The sequence below is a fragment of the Choloepus didactylus genome, chromosome 3, assembly GCF_015220235.1.
Source record: "Choloepus didactylus isolate mChoDid1 chromosome 3, mChoDid1.pri, whole genome shotgun sequence".
Taxonomy (NCBI): Eukaryota; Metazoa; Chordata; class Mammalia; order Pilosa; family Megalonychidae; genus Choloepus; species Choloepus didactylus.
The window spans coordinates 120047283-120068149 of NC_051309.1; the positions used below are offsets into that span (position 1 = coordinate 120047283).

The following is a 20867-nucleotide window of genomic DNA, read 5'->3' on the forward strand; positions in this document are numbered from 1 at the left end:
TAATGGTTCAGCCACTCTGGAAGTCAGTCTGGCAGTTCCTTAGAAAACTAGATATAGAGTTACCATTCGATCCAGCGATTGCACTTCTCGGTATATACCCGGAAGATCGGAAAGCAGTGACACGAACAGATATCTGCATGCCAATGTTCATAGCAGCATTATTCACAATTGCCAAGAGATGGAAACAACCCAAATGTCCTTCAACAGATGAGTGGATAAATAAAATGTGGTATATACACACGATGGAATACTACGTGGCAGTAAGAAGGAACGATCTCGTGAAACATATGACAACATGGATCAACCTTGAAGACATAATGCTGAGCGAAATAAGCCAGGCACAAAAAGAGAAATATTATATGCTACCACTAATGTGAACTTGGAAAAATGTAAAACAAATGGTTTATAATGTAGAATGTAGGGGAACTAGCAATAGAGAGCAATTAAGGAAGGGGGAACAACAATCCAAGAAGAACAGATAAGCTATTTAACGTTCTGGGGATGCCCAGGAATGACTATGGTCTCTTAATTTCTGATGGGTATAGTAGGAACAAGTTCACAGAAATGTTGCTATATTAGGTAACTTTCTTGGGGTAAAGTAGGAACATGTTGGAAGTTAAGCAGTTATCTTAGGTTAGTTGTCTTTTTCTTACTCCCTTGTTATGGTCTCTTTGAAATGTTCTTTTATTGTATGTTTGTTTTCTTTTTAAATTTTTTTTCATACAGTTGATTTAAAAAAGAAGGGAAAGTTAAAAAAAAAAAGAAAAACAAGGAAAAAAAAAGATGTAGTGCCCCCTTGAGGAGCCCGTGGAAAATGCAGGGTTATTGGCCTACCCCACCTCCATGGTTGCTAACATGACCACAGACATAGGGGACTGGTGGTTTGATGGGTTGAGCCCTCTACCATAGGTTTTACCCTTGGGAAGACGGTTGCTGCAAAGGAGAGGCTAGGCCTCCCTATGGTTGTGCCTAAGAGCCTCCTCCCGAATGCCTCTTTGTTGCTCAGATGTGGCCCTCTCTCTCTGGCTAAGCCAACTTGAAAGGTGAAATCACTGCCCTCCCCCCTACGTGGGATCAGACACCCAGGGGAGTGAATCTCCCTGGCAACATGGAATATGACTCCCGGGGAGGAATGTAGACCTGGCATTGTCGGACGGAGAACATCTTCTTGACCAAAAGGGGGATGTGAAAGGAAATGAAATAAGCTTCAGTGGCAGAGAGATTCCAAAAGGAGCCGAGAGATCACTCTGGTGGGCACTCTTACGCACACTTTAGACAACCCTTTTTAGGTTCTAAAGAATTGGGGTAGCTGGTGGTGGATACCTGAAACTATCAAACTACAACCCAGAACCCATGAATTTCGAAGACAGTTGTATAAAAATGTAGCTTATGAGGGGTGACAATGGGATTGGGAAAGCCATAAGGACCACACTCCACTTTGTCTAGTTTATGGATGGATGAGTAGAAAAATAGGGGAAGGAAACAAGCAGACAAAGGTACCCAGTGTTCTTTTTTACTTCAATTGCTCTTTTTCACTCTAATTATTATTCTTGTTATTTTTGTGTGTGTGCTAATGAAGGTGTCAGGGATTGATTTAGGTGATGAATGTACAAGTATGTAATGGTACTGTAAACAATCGAAAGTACGATTTGTTTTGTATGACTGCGTGGTATGTGAATATATCTCAATAAAATGAAGATAAAAAAAACAAATTTAGTTGTTCGTAATTAAGAGGATCTTTTCTTATGAATCGCTAAGCATTAAAATATAAAACCCACACAGTATCTGAACACAGTGTAATAAAAGTCATTTGCCGTAAAGTAATATGCATTTCATCCTGTGATTCTTTAGATTTAATTTAGCTCTACCATCACTTTCTGTTAGGAAACGAGATACAAAACTTTATTGCCTAAAGAATGATTTCTCTGCGAGGAGAGTAGCAGAGGACCAAAGACAGACCCGATTAGAATGGGCTAATATGCAATGGAAAGTGGAACACACAATTCTGGAGTTGAGAATTGCTTTGCATGTTTCCTGTCTTAAAAGGCAGGGGGGCTGGCTCAGGCTTGATCTGAAACACGATAGGTTTCTAATTACTTGGTGGGGTGGAGGGAGGTGTCACAAAATTTTCAAAACAAAATTAATTTGAATTAACTTACGAATTTTTTTCAGAGAAAATACACAGGATGATAGATGAGTATAACCCAGTGATGGTTCTGAAAGCCCCCAGAAGAGTCACTCCAATGCCATACCAAGGTCATTTCCCAGTATTGCTGCTGACCCAGAACATGGTATTCTCGTAGGCAAGGGGGAAGGTGGCACAATTCCAGAGGGGCTTACAGAGACCTCTCATGGTTCCTTGCTGATACTGTAGCTGAGACGTGTCATCGTGCTACTCTCATGGTTATGGTTTTGTTCCCTCGGGGGAATCACACGGCACATTTGATTTGTCATGAGCTAGAGTCATGCCAACTCATGGTATTTAGAGGCTTGCCAAAACTAGAGAGTGACCCAGAAATGCAAACCATCTCAGCCAAAGGTCTGATGGACCTTATATAAAGGATTTTGGCCAAGTCTGAGCAATAGGATTTTTGACTTGAATGTTTCAGCCATGTCGCTTCTTTTAGCTACAACTCATGACTGCTTTTCTCTTTACTGTTGCTCATGTGCCTGGTAAGTGTAGATCTCTGCACAGCTCTGGAAATGTCTAAGAGCACTGAGAACCCAAGCACACTCATAGCCACAAAGAGACACAGAGTCCACTCTGTGTGTGTAGTTTTGTCATGACTGCTGCATTCCACTTCGCAGGGTTAGCTCAAGAACTGATGAGCCAGTTTCAAAAACAATGACGAGCTCAACTGAGCAAGGACCTAGATTCAGAGCAGATGTGTCCAAGTTTTAGCAAATCCAAAGCTCAGCAGGTTTTAATATAATTGGAACAGCAGGTGCTCAAAGATTTTGATACATAAAGCCGGTTTGTGGTTTACTTCTCACTTGTTATAGTAGATTGTAACCCTATAATTCATTGAAACAAGTTCATTATTTCTGCTGAAACAGAAAGCCCTTCTTTCTATCTATCAAGAATTTAGTACAGGCATGTGGATTTTCAGGGAAATACAGCTTCAGTATCAACGTGGAAGAACGTGGAAGAATTGTTCTTTTTCTTTTTTTTAAATCTCACAGTCCTTTTCTTTCTAGAGCTCATGAGGGAGTTCAGAATCTTAGATAAATGAAAGGCAGGACATAGGGCCTAAAAATAAGAAAAAATAATCCAATAGATTAATCTCTCTTAATTACATGCTAGTGAAAGGCTTTCTAAGAGTGAAAAACTGAGAAGGAATTTCATGTCCAAAATGACTGAAAAGGCATTCAAGCAAACATGTTCACAAAATGAGGGGTAGGTAGCTAGCTGTCTGGCTGTCTTGGAGACACCCAAATGGCACCTATTTTATTTTTTTAATCTGTTTTGACTCAGCAGTTCACCTCTGGAAGGCTATTGTCAACTATGCTCCAGAATATTTCAAAGAAAATAAGTCTTATTTTAAAATTGAAAAACGGGACTTGGAACATGAAAATATCTGCATAACATATCTGAAACTGAATGAATAATGTGTATCAACAACTAGTTTCATTAAAGAGCTATGTCAATATTAGGATTTAATTTTTCCAACTCTTCAGTCCATTACGGACACTTCAATCCCATATTTTAACCATGAAGGGGTCGATTATTTGATATCCAATCTACAAATGACTTGAATGAGGTGTCTCCAGGGAAAGGGGTCTTAATGACACACAGACTCCAAACAACTGCAAACAGTGGACTTGAATGTACCTCCTTCTGGGCTCAAGAAGAAAGACTGTGCTCTATTATAATGCCTGCCATGGGGTGGTGGGGAGTGTGTCTCACATTTAGTCTCTATTAATTAAGGTAGGGGTGATGAATTAGCATCATCAGGACCAACAAAAGGCAGGAGACAGGATGAATACTGCACTATTAGTCATTCTCTAGGAATCTTACTGGTCATCTTAAACTCTGATTTCAATCTGGAATAGGAGTAGGGAGGACAGGGCACATTGATCTTATTATGTCTTGAAGGCAAGTGATCGCTGTGGATAGCTTAGGGTACCTGTTCTATGAAATATTCTTCCAAAAGGTAGAAAGGACTATTTTCATTCCATTCAAATACAACTGGATAAGCAGCCCTTGCAGGATCAGAGCTTCAGCAGACAGTATGTTAAAAAAAAAAAAAAAAAGTGGGAAGAGAAAAAGACAACCCCTAAATTCCAGTGTTGGCACTTCTACTAAGCTTAATAGGGCAAGAATGCAATCTACAATTATTTTAAAGTGATCTATCTTCCTTCATCCACCACTCTTCTCTTCTCCTTGAATGATTTCTGAAAGACACCAGTCTAGCAAGGATATTATTATTTGTGCCTTGAGAGTAGCAATTACAGAATAGAACCACCTAAAATATGCTAGTCTGCATTTTGCTTTTTTTTTTCTTTTAAGAAAGTTATACCAAAAAATCTTCTTCAAAGAGAATGAGAAAGTGAAGGCTATTGTTTCTATCATTGAGAAAAATTTTTTTTGTTTTGAGATGGGAGCATGGTCAAGTATACTTTGTGGGTTTTCGGTTACTTAGGAGATCCTGCTTAATTGTTGACCATCTTGCAGACAAGGAAGAATCAGTGTAGTTTGTAAGTGTTCCAAGTTTACAAAGAAATGCTTTATCCCTTTTTTTGGACATGTATTTACTACTGAAGGCTAAATCCCCAAAAGAAAATCTGGCAAGGGAACTAATAAATTCTTCAAGTAAAATGGTGGTATTGCTACTAATTCATATTCCAAACATCTGATACAGAGGAAGTATTGGTAATGTGTAATCAACATATATCCTGGGCAGATGAACTCAACTTAGTGGACGGAAAGAATTTGCTTGGGTCACAGTTGCTTATGAATATGGGTTTCAAAACTAATAAAACAAATTGTACATTCGATTGTTCACAGTACCATTACATAGTTGTACATTCATCACCTAAATCAATCCCTGACACCTTCATTAGCACACACACAAAAATAGCAATAATAATAATTAAAGTGAAAAAGAGCAATTGAAGTAAAAAAGAACACTGGGTACCTTTGTCTGTCTGTTTGTTTGTTTCCTTCTTCTATTTTTCTGCTCATCCATCCATAAACAAGACAAAGGGGAGTATGGTCCTTATGGCTTTCCCAATTCCATTGTCACCCCTCATAAGCTACATTTTTATACAATTGTCTTCGAGATTCATGGGTTCTGGGTTGTAGTTTGATAGTTTCAGGTATCCACCACCAGCTACCCCAATTCTTTAGAACCTAAAAAGGGTTGTCTAAAGTGTGCATAAGAGTGCCCACCAGAGTGACCTCTCGGCTCCTTTTGGAATCTCTCTGCCACTGAAGCTTATTTTATTTCCTTTCACATCCCTCTTTTGGTCAAGAAGATGTTCTCCGTCCCACGATGCCAGGTCTACATTCCTCCCCGGGGAGTCATATTCCATGTTGCCAGGGAGATTCACTCCCCTGGGTGTCTGATCCCACGTAGTGGGGAGGGCAGTGATTTCAGCTTTCACGTTGGCTTAGGTAGAGAGAGAGGGCCATATCTGAGCAACAAAGAGGCATTTGGGAGGAGGCTCTTAGGCACAATTATAGGGAGGCCTACCCTCTCCTTTGCAGCAACAGTCTTCCCAAGGGTAAATCCTGTGGTACAGGGCTCAGCCCATCAAACCACCAGTCCCCTATGTCTGTGGTCATGTTAGCAACCATCGAGGTGGGGTAGGCCAATACCCCTGCATTCTCCACAGGCTCCTCAAGGGGGCTCTACATATTTTTTTCCCTTTTTTTTTTTTTAAATCAACTGTATGAAAAATAAAAAAATAAGAAAATGATAATTAAAAAAAATACAATAAAAGAACATTTCAAAGAGACCATAACAAGGGAGTAAGAAAAAGACAACTAACCTAAGATAACTACTTTACTTCCAACTTGTTCCTACTCTACCCCAAGAAAGTTACCTAATATAGCAATATTTCTGTGAACTTGTTCCTACTATACCCATCAGAAATTAACAGACCATAGTCATTCCTGGGCATTCTCAGAACATTAAATTTACCCATGATAGCTTATCTGTACTTATTGGATTATTGTTCCCCTTTCCTTAATTGCTCTCTATTGCTAGATCCCCTACATTCTACATTATAAACTATTTGTTTTACATTTTTCAAAGTTCACATTAGTGGTAGCATATAATATTTCTCTTTTTGTGCCTGGCTTATTTCGCTCAGCATTATGTCTTCAAGGTTCATCCATGTTGTCATATGCTTCACGAGATCGTTCCTTCTTACTGCCGTGTAGTATTCCATTGTGTGTATATACCACATTTTATTTATCCACTCATGAAGGACATTTGGGTTGTTTCCATCTCTTGGCAATTGTGAATAATGCTGCTATGAACATTGGCGTGCAGATATCTGTTCGTGTCACTGCTTTCCGATCTTCCGGGTATATACCAAGAAGTGTAATCGCTGGGTCGAAAGGTAACTCTATATCTAGTTTTCTAAGGAACTGCCAGACTGACTTCCAGAGAGGCTGAACCATTATACAGTCCCACCAACAATGAATAAGGGTTCCAATTTCTCCACATCCCCTCCAGCATTTGTAGTTTCCTGTTTGTTTAATGGCAGCCATTCTAATTGGTGTGAGATGGTATCTCATTGTGGTCTTAATTTGCATCTCTCTAATAGCTAGTGAAGCTGAACATTTTTTCATGTGTTTCTTGGCCATCTGTATTTCCTCTTCAGAGAACTGTCTTTTCATATCTTTTGCCCATTTTATAATTGGGCTGTCTGTACTATTGTCATTGAGTTGTAGGATTTCTTTATATATGCAAGATATCAGTCTTTAGTCAGATACATGGTTTCCAAAAACTTTTTCCCATTGAGTTGGCTGCCTCTTTACCTTTTTGAGAAATTCCTTTGAGGTACAGAAACTTCTAAGCTTGAGGAGTTCCCATTTATATATTTTTTCTTTTGTTGCTTGTGCTTTGGGTGTAAAGTCTAGGAAGTGGCCGCCTAATACAAGGTCTTGAAGATGTTTTCCCACATTATCTTCTAGGAGTTTTCTGGTACTTTCTTTTATATTGAGATCTTTGGTCCATTTTGAGTTAATTTTTGTGTAGGGTGGGAGGTAAGGGTACTCCTTCCTTATTTTGGATATGGATATCCAACTCTCCCAGCCCCATTTGTTGAAAAGACCATTATGACTCAGTGCAGTGACTTTGGGGGCCTTATCAAAGATCAGTCGGCCATAGATCTGGGGGTCTATCTCTGAATTCTCAGTTCAATTCCATTGATCTATATGTCTATCTTTGTGCCAGTACCATGCTGTTTTGACAACTGTGGCTTTATAATAAGCTTCAAACTCACGGAGCGTAAGTCCTCCCACTTCGTTTTTCTTTTTTAGAGTGTCTTTACCAATTCAAGGCTTCTTCCCTTTCCAAATAAATTTGATAACTAGCTTTCCCAAGTCTGCAAAGTAGGTTGTTGGAATTTTGATTGGGATTGCACTGAATCTGTAGATGAGTTTGGGTAGAATTGACATCTTAATGACATTTAGCCTTGCTATCCATGAACATGGAATATTTTTCCATCTTTTAAGGTCCCCTTCTATTTCTTTTACTAGAGTTATGTAGTTTTCTTTGTATAGGTCTTTTACATCTTTGGTTAAGTTTATTCCTAGGTACTTGATTTTTTTCGTTGCTATTGAAAATGGTATCTTTTTCTTGAGTGTCTCTTCAGTTTGTTCATTTCTAGCATATAGAAACATTACTGACTTATGTGCATTAATCTTGTATCCCGCTACTTTGCTAAATTTGTTTATTAGCTCTAGTAGGTGTATCGTTGATTTCTCAGGGTTTTCTAGATATAAGATCATATCATCTGCAAACAATGACAGTTTTACTTCTTCTTTTCCAATTTGGATGCCTTTTATTTCTTTGTCTTGCCGGATTGCCCTGGCTAGCACTTCCAGCACAATGTTGAATAACAGTGGTGACAGCGGGCATCCTTGTTTTGTTACTGATCTTAGAGGGAAGGCTTTCAGTCTCTCACCATTGAGTACTATGCTGGTTGTGGGTTTTTCATATATGCTCTTTATCATGTTGAGGAAGTTTCCTTCAATTCCTACCTTTTGAAGTGTTTTTATCAAAAACGGATGTTGGATTTTGTCAAATGCTTTTTCAGCATCTATTGAGATGATCAAGTGATTGTTCCCTTTTGACTTCTTAATGTGTTCTAATACATTGATTGATTTTCTTATGTTGAACCATCCTTGCATGCCTGGAATGAACCCCACTTGGTCATGGTGTATGATTTTTTAATGTGTCTTTGGATTCGATTTGCAAGTATTTTGTTGAGGATTTTTGCATCTATATTCATTAGGGAGACTGGCCGGTAGTTTTCCTTTTTCGTAGCATCTTTGCCTGGTTTTGGTATTAGATTGATGTTAGCGTCATAAAATGAGTTAAGTAGTGTTCCATTTTCTTCAATGTTTTGAAAGAGTTTGAGTAAGATTGGTGTCAGTTCTTTCTGGAAAGTTTGGTAGAATTCCCCTGTGAAGCCATCTGGCCCTGGGCATTTATTTGTGGGAAGATTTTTGATGACTGATTGGATCTCTTTGCTTGTGATGGGTTGGTTGAGGTCTTCTATTTCTTCTCTGGTCACTCTAGGTTATTCATATGTTTCCAGGAAATTGTCCATTTCTTCTACATTGTCCAGTTTGTTGCCATACAGTTGTTCATAATATCCTCTTATAATTTTTTTAATTTCTTCAGGATCTGCAGTTATGTCACCTTTTTCATTCATTATTTTGTTTATATAGGTCTTCTCACTTTTTGATTTTGTCAGTCTAGTTAGGGGCTTGTCAATCTTGTTGATCTTCTCAAAGAACCAACTTTTGGTGATATTTATCCTCTCTATTGTTTTTTTGTTCTCTATGTCATTTATTTCTGCTTTAATCCTTGTTATTTATTTCTTCTACTTGGTTTAGGATTGGTTTGCTGTTGTTTTTCTAGCTTCTTCAGTTGATCCATTAGTTCTTTGATTTTGGCTCTTTCTTCCTTTTTAATATATGCATTTAGTGCTATAAATTTCCCCCTCAGTACTGCTTTTGCTGCATCCCATAGGTTTTGGTGTGTTGTGTTCTCATTTTCATTCATCTCTATATATTTAGCAATTTCTCTTGCTATTTCTTCTTTAACCCACTGATTGTGTAGGAGTGTGTTGTTTAACCTCAAGGTATTTGCGAATTTTCTAAGTCTCTGATGGTTATTGACTTCTAACTGTATTCCATTGTGGTCAGAGAATGTGCTTTGAATAATTTCAATCTTTTTAAATTTATTAAGGCTTGTTTTATGTTCCAGCATACGATCTATTCTGGAGAAAGTTCCATGAGCACTAGAGAAGTATGTGTATCCTGGTGATTTGGGACGTAATGTTCTGTATATGTCTGTTAAACTAATTCACTTATCAGATTGTTTAGGTTTTCAATTTCCTTATTGGTCTTCTGTCTGGTTGATCTATGTATAGGAGAGAGTGATGTGTTGAAGTCTCCCACAATTATTGTGGAAACATCAATTGTTTCCTTTAGTTTTGCCAGTGTTTCTCTCACGTATTTTGTGGCACCTTGATTAGGTGCATAAACATTTATGATTGTTATTTTTTTCTTGTTGAATTGTCCCTTTTATTAGTATGTAGTGGCCTTCTTTGTCTCTCATAACATCCCTGCATTTAAAGTCTGTTTTATCTGAGACTAATATTGCTACACCTGCTTTCGTTTGACTGTAGTTCGCATGAAATATTTTTTTCCATCCTTTCACTTTCAATTTCTTTGTGTCCCTGTGTCTAAGATGAGTCTCTTGTATGCAACATATTGATGTTTCATTTTTTTAAATCCATTGTGCAAATCTATATCTTTTAATTGGGGAGTTTAATCCATTTACATTCAACATTATAACCATGAAGGCATTTCTTGAATCAGCCATCTTATCCTCTGGTTTATGTTTGTCATATATATTTTTCCCCACTCTCTATTAATATCCTTCAATGTACCCATACCGAATCTCTTTAGTACTGAACCTTTCTCCAAGTCTCTCTCTCGTTTCTTTATTTCTCTGTCTGTAGGGCTTCCTTTAGTATCTCCAGTAGGGCAGGTCTCTTGTTAGCAAATTCTCTCAGCATTTGTTTGTCTGTGAAAAATTTAAGCTCTCCCTCAAATTTGAAGGAGAGCTTTGCTGGATAAAGTATTCTTGGTTGGAAATTTTTCTCACCCAGAATTTTAAATATATCGTGCCACTGCCTTCTCGCCTCCATGGTGGATGCTGAGTAGTCACTACTTAGTCTTATGCTGTTTCCTTTGTATGTGGTGAATTGCTTTTCTCTTGCTGCTTTCAGAACTTGCTCCTTCTCTTCCGTGTTTGACAGTGTGATCAGAATATGTCTCGGAGTGGGTTTATTTGGATTTATTCTACTTGGAGTTCGCTGAGCATTTATGATTTGTGTATTTATGGTGTTTAGAAGATTTGGGAAGTTTTCCCCAACAATTTCTTTGAATACTCTTCCTAGACCTTCACCCTTTTCTTCCCCCTCTGGAACACCAATAAGTCTTATATTCAGACGTTTTATATCACCTATCATATCCCTGAGGTCCATTTTGATTTTTTTGTTTTTTTCTCCCATTCTTTCTTTTGTGCTTTCATTTTCCATTCTGTCATATTGCAGGTCACTGATTCATTGTTCAACTTCCTCTAGTCTTGTGCTATGAGTATCCAGAATCTTTTTAATTTGGTCAACAGTTTCTTTAATTTCCATAAGAACATCTATTTTTTTATTTAGTCTTGCAATGTCTTCTTTATGCTCTTCTAGGGTCTTCTTAATATCCTTTGTATCCCGTACTATGGTCTCATTGTTCATCTTTAGTTCTTTGATTAGTTGCTCTAGGTGCTGTGTCTCTTCTGATCTTTTGATTTGGGTGCTTGGGCTTGGGTTATCCATATCGTCTGTTTTTTTCATATGCTTTATAATTTTCTGTTGTTTTTGGCCTCTTGGCATTTGCTGAACTTGATAGGGTTCTTTTAGGATATGTAGACCAATTGAAGTCCTTATCTCTAATTTATCAGATCTACAGATTCATGGAGTACACTTTCTCTAACTAACCAGCAGTTGGCATCCACGAGACACCTGTTTTCCACAAGGCAGTTCTCCCCTGCTTTGCCTTTGTGGTGAGTGGGAGAGTGAGTCTTGTGGGGTCCAATTGGTGTACCAAGCTTGCATGTGTAGTTGGTGTTGCCCGCCCTGTATATGGGGCATGTGTCTGGGTGGTCAGGGAGGGGGGGTGGCTCTAACAATCAAATCTCCCTAGTGTTCCTGGAGTTTTAAAGCTGCTGCAATAATCTTATCCTTCAGTTCAGTCCTGCCACAGTTTGTCTCTGCCACTGACCCACAAGTCCTTGGTATTGGCGTATGGCTCCTGAGACTTGCGAGTGGGTTCCTCTTCCAGGCTGTGCACCCCCTTGTCCGCTCTTGAGGGATGACTGTGCTATGTCACAGGTGAGTACCGTCCCCCCAGGGTGGTTCTGGGCTGCTGGGCTGTGTAGGAAGGCTCCCAGTCTGCTGAAATGATGGCTGAATGCGGCTTTGTTAATTCTCACTGCTTCACCTTCCCAACTCTGGGACAACCAGAGGGTGCAGGGAAGGCTAATGTCCACACCCAGTTTTATGGTGTGTGCCTGTTATTTGAAGCACTTCCATCACACTGGGTTGTCTGGGGCAGCTCTGGGCTATGGGGCTGGCGATGGACAGTAGTGTTACCTGTCCACCAGGATGATGGCTGTCAGCGGACACCCCCCTTTTCTTGGGGAGTTGTGGTGTTTAGTGAATTTTCTCAGCCACTGGATTATTGCCTTTTATCTCAGAGCTCTCTTAGTTCTGCTCTTGTCTTGACCTGCCCAAATTGCAAGTCTTTGAGGCTTTCTGTATTGGGCTTCTTAGAGTAATTGTTTTAGAAAAAGAAAAAAAGATTAAAAAAAAAAAAGGGGGCCCTCCTCACAGATCTAATGGGTTATTGAAATGCTAAGAGAAAGCAATTAGGGCCATTAAGGAAAGGTCCACAGGGCAGAGAGATCAGTTTTTCTTCAGGATTTGCATATAAGCCTCAGGGCCTGAGCTCTGCCCTTCCCCTTTCTATGTTCAACAGAACTCCAAAAATCCTCCGCTTTTATTTTGGAGTTTTTCTTGCTGTTTTTTGCTATGCCTGTCTCCTCTCTGTTGGGCTGACTGCTCTCAGATTCTCTGGTATCTGGTCTCAGTCTATCTATGTTTGGAGTTTGGATCAGTAGAATGAGTTTCCAATAAGAGCTGCCACTGCAGTTCTCCCTTCTCCTTCCCGGAGCTGACAGCCCCTCCTCCCACGGGACTGAGCCTGGCAGGGAGGGGTGCGGGTCCCCTGGCCACAAAAACTTACAGATTTCGCTGATCTCAGCAGTTCCACGTTTTCATGAGTGTTGTATGAAGTATGCCCAAAGTCAGATTGCTCTGTGGTGTCCAGTCCACGCAGTTCCTGGCTTTCTACCTACTTTCCTGGAGGAGTAACTAAAACATACAGCTCACCAATCCGCCATGTTGCCCCACCTCCTGATATAATTTTTAAAATTCCAGAAAATAACATCTGCAGATTTTGGGGCATTGTCTGCAGATCAAAGTTTGAAAATCACTTCTCAAGTCTAAGATTTTGCATCTAGTGGTCCCAATTCAAGTATAAAAAAATAGCCTCCTGGGGCCTGGTTCATAAAATTTATATCATAAATTTCTTTTTAGATAAAGTAACTATTCTATTCTAGCCTCTGTTAAATGCCTGGCCCATGATGTGTGCTTAACATAAATTTATTGAATAGATTAACGAATGAGTCCATAATAAAGTTTTTCACTCTAAGGCTTTGTTTTCATAGGAAGTGTATGTGTGTGTGTGTTGCAAATGCATATGTGAGAGTGAAACCGTAATCTAATTGTTTTGAACTATACAGAGGACCTGACTTATCTTCACACCCCTGCCCCTTGTAGGAAAATTTTCAGAAAAAATTTTTTCTGCTACTCTTCTGTTGTTTAATCTGGGAAGATCAATGGCCAAAGCAATAATTCCAACCAATTGCCAGCTACTCGTAGGCAGCAGATGTAGAGTGCTGGGTGGAAAATGTATAAGTCACTGACCCACACAGAGACCTCATAGCCTTATGAGTAGACATAGGACATGAACCAGAGGCAGCTTACAGAAGGACTGTTGACAGCTCATATTATAGCTGCATTATAAGGAAATTACAGCTACTATCTTTTTTTTAGGGGGCATAGAGGCTACTACGCAATCTATAAATAAATATTTTGGACTGAATACATACAATTCTTACCTAACTCCAGATAAAAAATTAAGAAAGAGTGGCAAAGGATTTTTTTCTCCCCCAAGAACATACACTAGCAGGTAGTGGGATGGTAGACAGCACTGCTCACAGGTGTCAGAGCTTATAAATTATAGGGAATCCCTTTCTCCAGCAATAGCCATATTTTCTTGGAGAACTGTGTCCATGTCAAATCCTTGCCACTTGATTTTTTCACTGTTTCTCCCAACCTGTGGTACACTAACATTCAAGATCAATAAAAAGTTGAAGGAAAAACCTTAGGAATCTATACATACAGTGAGTATTTTCTATTAACTTTCCACAAAGTGAACTACACTTCTCCCTCCCGGGGGACCTTCTCTTTGATGATTAAAATCAAACAACACCAGAGCCCAACCCTTAGCACTAGTTAATGAGAACAGGAGGATACCTAAATGAAAAGCTTAATTTCCTTATCTGGATCCTGACTCCAGAGATGAAAGTATGTTTAGATATGGGACTTGGAAATAGCTGTGTTGCTCTTTTCCCTCCTTCCCCACCCCATAGCCTATTATTAGCTCAGCTGTTAATGGGCCTTAAAGAAGGGGCTGTGTATACTTTATAAGCCCTCTGCAGTGTATTTTTAGTAGTGCTGAAATATCTGCATGCTCCACTTATCACTATTTTGCTCTTAATAAACACAATGCAGAATTATTTAAAAGGAAGGAGGAGAGAAAAAGAAAATGGAAGACAGTCAATAATAACTCAAATTCAATAACTGTAACTTTCCTGCAAGCAATAAAACAGGACCTCCAAAAACTGTTTTTTGTTTGTTTGTTTTTGTTTTAAAATAAATATTGCTGGTGTGTAGCTATAAAGAGAGAAGGGGGAGAAAATGCAAGGAGGAGAAGACACTTACCTAGTTCGGGTGCTTTGCTTAACACAAATGCGTAAGCCCAGAATTTGCTGACAGGTCCATTGTAAAAACCCTGGTCACAAACGGACTGCTTCAGGCCTTTGGTCATCAAAATGTACACCATATAAGCACCAGTTCGAAGAGCACCGAATATACTTCATAATGAAAAGAGAAAACAAAAACAAAAACACAAACAAAACCAACATTCAGGAAATTAATTTCACTTCTGACGTTAAGTCAACTTAGCAGAGTGGTTTGCCATTGGTGGGAAGTAGGTATAGATGAATCATAAAAATTTGCATTTACCCCAAAGCATCTTAAAATGTTCTGTAAACCAAGAGCTAATGAAACTTTTCATTGCTTTATTCTGACGGCCACAGATGACACTACTTACTCTATCAATATCCCAAAAAGAGGTCCAAAAGGGAGAATGGATCCAGAGCAGGATCTCATTAGAAATGTGGGTGTCCTTTGTAGTTCAGCAGCTTGAGAACTATCCATTGAGGCTGAGATATCTTTTGGTTGCTGTAAACTCTTGGAATTATCTCAACTCCATCCTATGTTCAATGATTCTGCAAGTCCCACTGGCCTTATCCCCTGACTATCTCTTTAATTCAACTCTTTCTTGCATCTACACTGGACCGTAGCAGCCTCCAAACCACTGTCCTTCATTACCCCTTTCCATTCTCTAATCTCTCCTTCTTACAGAAGGCCAGAAGGAACATCCTTCAAGGCTTAGCTCTACTATCATTTTCTTTAGGTACCTCCAGGAAGCCCACCCAGGCAGAGATAAGAAACCACTGCTTCTAGGGGAAATATAGGGCTTGGTTCCGGAGAGCCTCTGCTCACTGAGCAATACATAACCTGTTTTAGTGTATGCTTCTGTTTAAAGAGGCCTTATAGCTTTTGCTTCTTTCTTAAATTTGCATGCAATGATTCCCTAGGATGTGGTTTGTTTCATGAGCCTTTTAGAGACTGTCTGCATTTAACCCCATCCAGAAACAGTATCACTGCCTTCAGAACATTTGAGAGTGACCTTTAAATACTGTTTATAGTGTATGAGTTGAAAGAAGGCGGCAGCGTGTCTGCTTGTTCCACGTCAACTGGGAACACCGACCTCTGACAACCCAAAATCCTTCCCTGCTCTGTGAATGTCCTTGAATGACTGCGGAAGCACCATGGAATAAAAACGGACTGACTACATCCCTCTGCTCTAACAGTTTTTCAATGCCTTGTAATGTGTTTGGCTCCAACCTAAGTATTCAACAAAGATCACTGAAAAAGTGAAAGATTGTTGAAAACATGAAGGAAAAAAAAGAGAAAATGTCATATGAAATCTTTATCAAATAGCTAAAGAAACAGGCCTGGAATGAGTTGCACTCAACCAGTCTATCATAAACAGTTACATTTTCCAATACATGAAACAATCCTGTATAGGATTATTGTTGTCATTTTATAGTTTTACAGATCTGGTTAGTAGCTTCTCACTGCTCTTAGAAAGAGGCCTCACCTCCTCATCAAGACCTATAAGGCTCTGAAAGGCTTGACCCGTCCCATCTCTACCCTGACCTCTTGCCATTCTCACTGTGGGCCAGTCATTCCAGCACTTTCTGTCACCTTGTTTCCCGATTCAGGGCCTTTGCACATGTTATTTATTCTATCTGGGGAAGCTTTCTCCTTTGTTCATGCCATGGCTGGATGCTTCTTACTTTCTCATCTCAGAGAAATATCCCCTCCCAAAAGCTGTTCTAATGAGGAGTATAGAATGAGGAGTTGATATCTATTGGTAAAATCACATAGTGGAGACTTTTGAATGGATTTTTCCATTTCCAAATTAAAGATTTTTCCATCTTTAAATCAACAGATCATGGCCTCTGTCAAAAATGTAACCTGAGACGTTGCCTCTGCCAACAAATCAAGGTATTCCATCTTAGATACTCTGATTGGCTGTTGTGGAAGGTAATATGGAAATATGGATGTGACATTTCCCCTGAAATACGTAGCAGATACTGTTGGTGACCTATTCAAAAGTCCTTTCCTCCTTCTCCATACTAAGAGAATCATCATTTTGTTCAGGCTCTCCCAACCTCTTATTCTCCCCAAGGAAAGTAAATTTATCTCTAACTCAGTAGTAAGCCTTGATTATCTAAATCAGTTTTGGTAATCCCATTTCCCCTACCTGGCTAGGGTAGGCATGTGACTCAACTCTAGCCAATGCGATGTGAGGAGAAGGCAACTGCAGGTCTTTTGGAAAAGTTCCTTGCTCTTTAGCACACATTGCTTGGAACTGCAGCAGTCATCTTGCAAACATGAGGTAGCTAGCTTGAGGACAAAGGCCACCTCAGAGAGGATGGCAAAGTAGTCCTTGATTATGTGACTGGGCTGCTAAATTCATCAACCTTCCCATGACCCCATCTCTAGACTTCCTCTGTTTGCGATAACAGATCTTCCTTTTTGTATAAGCCATTCTGAGTTTTACTTCCTATTGTGCTCAAAGCATTCCAGTGGACAAAGAACACAAGATCTGATATTCTGTAGACTTTTGAACACTAGCTAACATTTTGTGCAGAAGTTCCCTCCATGGTAATAAACTCCATCTAGCATATATAGTGCTGGTGGCTTAGTTACTAGATCAGTTATCTGTTTTTCAATACCAGGGGTGGGTGGGTAGCTGGGTGGGGTCAATGACTTTTGTATAAGCCAAAAGCAACAAAACACACAAATGACAAACTTTCAAGACTTATCAGTCTCTGCTTATTAGCCCCAGATCTATGATTTTTCTTAACCATCAAGCACATTTTACAAAGCATCCTCTTCCCTGCTGACTCTAGCCCACCATACCCAGGAACCACACAGCCCAGAGCCCTTCATCAACTGTATTTTGCTGCTCGAGTGTGTGCTTCACACATAATCAGAGTAGATCTAGGAAAAATACCTTGGAATGGTTCCTTTCATCTCCTCAAGTTTCAAAATCTGTGCCCAATTGCTTAAGTATTTGCAATTTAGTTTATTCCTTCAATTATTAAATATTTGTTGGCACTGTGCTAGGTGCCGGGGTGAAAACAGTCAATAAGCTAACACTGGTTGGTGGTGGTCCTGGGACACTTCAGAGGAAGTGGTCTGTGAGTGAGGGGCAAATAGGTATTCACCACTTGGGTGGAGAGGCTGTGGAGAAGGCATTTTAGAGCACTGCAGAACTGAAAGTTTTGACATCATAGTGACCTACACTATTGTTTACAACAAGCATATACATATCTGGACATAAGCCTCATTCCTTAAATTCTGAACAATAAGCCTGACTCAGAACAGAGGACAATGGCACTTTTCAGGGAAACCGTCAGTGCCAGCCATTGGGCCCACATGTGTCTGTGGGTAAAGGCGCGTTGTTGTGTTGTGACAATGCTAGTGCTGGGGAGCAGTGGGGGAGCTGCTTGGGCAAAGGGTTGATTGTTATTTGTGGGAAGTTGCTAGCTCTGCCCCTGGCACATCTCGGCCACTGCACACTTTGGAACCATGTGGCTTTTTAATTATAACTGGGAACAGTGCCCTTACAGTGTGGCACTTTACCAAAATACTTGACGGCAGGGAGACATTTTTTTCCTCCCTAAGTTACATTATCTTGAGAGACAGCATGATGAAGCAGGCAAATAAGCAGCTCATGTTCTGCTACTCTCAGTCCTTTCCCATGCTCATGGCAGACACTGCTAATCAGTCTCAGTACTCTTTCTGGCCATACTTCAACATAGCATCAAAATTCTTCTTGACCATGCTAAGCCATTACCAATAGCTTGTAGTAGACTGGTCTCCAGTCACAGCTCCATCACTGTTTTAGTTTCCTCCTGTTGAAACAAATACCATATAAAGGGTTGGCTTAACAACAGGAATTTATTGGCTCACGGTTTAAGAAGCTACAAGGTTTGCTTCCTCCTGGGGTAGGTATCTTCTGGCTGGCTGGCCACCTTTGGCGTTCCTTGGTTTTCTCATCACGTGGCAGTGAGATACATGGTGGTGTCTTCTCCTTTTTCTTGCAGGCTCTGTTGACTTCCAGCTTCTGTCCGTTCCCTGTGGCTTCTTTTTTTCTGTCTGACTTTCCTTCTGCTTATAAAGGACCCTAGTAATCTGGATTAAAGCCCAACCCAATTCAATTGGGCCATACTTTAACTAAAGTGACATCTTGAAGAGATCTTATTTACAATGGATCCACACTCACGAGAATGTTGACCAAGACCAAGAACATGTCCAAACCAGGCAACACAATTCAATCCACCACAAACAATCACTGATTAGTTTCATAAACTTAACTTCAGGTCTTCCTTCATCGGAAATGAGGGTAATAATAAATAACTTGCAAATTAATTTTATGAATTTTGTAAAATAATATAATTAAGGCATTTAACACACAGCCTGACATGCAGATGCTTAAAACAGTTTTATTATACGAGTTAAAAAATTATTACTATTTATTATTGTTTTTGTTATTGCCACTTTACTTTGTCAGTTCTTCAATTTTGAAAAATCACCTTCACCATCCTCATCTCACTTCACCAGGTAAGAACGGTTACTTATCCCTAATTTAAAGTCAAGGAAACGATACACAGAGAATGTGATTTGCAACAGTAATTGTTTATGTTGTTCTATTGCTTTGAGAATTTCCATTTCTTTTTGTTAAGTGTTTTATTTCATGAGCCAACTTTTCCAGGAAGCAAGTGACAGTAAGTCCCCAAAGGAATGTGGAATTGAGTATTTTTCCATAGAATATCATGAAGAAGAGAGAATGTTTGTGTAGAAAAGCATCTGGCTCATGTGAAATTTATCAATCAGATGATAAAGATTATTCTAAATCTAGAGTCTCAAACAGGCTGACCGTCTGGGCCACTGTGTTTAACGAGGGCAGCTGAGGTCTATATCAGAGGTCCTTTCCCCGCTGTGGGGTCAGACTGGCATCCTTTTTAAAAACTTGTTTGATTGTTTCTTGGGGGAGCAATATATCATTTTTCTTGTCAAAGCCCAGTTTTGATTGTAACAGTTAAAGGAGTAGCAGAGCCCTCAGGGGAAGGAGCAGTGGAGCTTCTGCTCCCTCCCTCAGCCACATTAGCACAATGCAATGCAGGGAGAAGATTGGAAGGACATTGCAGCCCTAATTAGCTGAGGTGCTTCTTCTCAAACTACAGTTCTGGATTCCTTCTCCAGAAGTAGCCTTGTTTCTTCATGATTAGCAATTTGCCACAGCATGCCCTCTGGAGGTTGCCAGGAATGCCCACTGGAAGGTTTGTTGTGATCACTCTGAGGGCGGGGGAGTGTTTTATATTTTAAAATAAATTTTTATTTACAAACACTACTTTTAAATTACATAAAAGCCTGCATTTTTTGCTCTGTTAAAACAAGTATATATTAGATTTATAATTCTTAAAATGTATTTTAAAATAGGTGCTGGACACTGAATTAACAATCACAATGGTACTAGTTTATAAGGCGTTATTAGGAAGCTGTGATATAACCCTAATTCCTCATTAGCTGGTGCATGACACATTGGCATTGGGATCAGTGGAAAAAGACTCATTCATGTATTGATTCAACACCTAATCAATGCCCTCTAGGGCCAGATATCATGGTACTCACTGGGACAGAGAGAGAGTCTCTTCTCTACAGCCTGTTGGGGAAGACAATAAACATGTAAATAAACAAAAAAATTTAATTATATATAGTATGTGTATAACATAAACAAATTTCAAGTTCGGATGGAAACAAATAATGGTGCTAACAAAGAATACTAGGGGAGGGTCTGTGTGTGTATATATGCAAATGGCATTCTTTTTTGGATATATCATGGGCTATATAAACAGATGTTGGGACATTTAGAGTAAAAGTTTAGAAAACAAGTCCTTGTTTTTAGGTTGTATTTGATTTTTTTCTTTTTCAAGTGTAAGTATTGAGTTCCTGTCTAAAGAAGTGTGAAAGATACAGCTAATCTTTCAAATTCAAGCTCTGGCCATTAATGTACTTGAGAAAAAGTTGAATAACTGTATTCTAACATCACAATTTTATTGTCATCTGGAAGTCGAACTGTAATATCTCAGTAATAACTCTGAGAATTCCAGAATTCTGCCTTGGATAGAAAGAGCTATGGGCATAAATCATCAAGAATACCTTCAATTATTTCAACATCAGCACCAATAGACAATAAAACCACACTTACACTGTTTACTTAGTGGCCCTCAATTTACATGTAAAGCGTTTTAACATCAAAGCAAGATTTTAAGGACCTTTTATTCTGAAGTGCCAACTATCCACTAACCCTTACCCACTCCATTAACTCAATAACATAAGTGCAATTAAATCCAGTATTGAGCAATGGAAAATGCTTTATTACACATCTACTCTCCAATAAGAAAAAGGAAGCAAAACAAAACGAAACAAAACGTAGGAGAGGTCACTGATTTTCCTGATAACGAAGCCAAAACTGCTCATTGTCTTAGACACTGACAGATTCTCGAGTA

The 20867-nt window shown here is 39.4% G+C and overlaps 1 protein-coding gene across 3 annotated transcripts in view; it reads right to left on the minus strand.

The window, feature by feature from the left end:
- ELOVL6 (ELOVL fatty acid elongase 6) overlaps positions 1 to 20867 on the minus strand; it is a 186955-nt gene that overhangs the window by 13174 nt on the left and 152914 nt on the right. For all 3 annotated transcript variants that reach the window (XM_037830464.1, XM_037830465.1, XM_037830463.1), the window contains exon 4: positions 14374 to 14525. In XM_037830464.1, coding sequence (XP_037686392.1) covers positions 14374 to 14525 — 152 coding nt within the window. The remainder of the gene's footprint in view (positions 1 to 14373; positions 14526 to 20867) is intronic.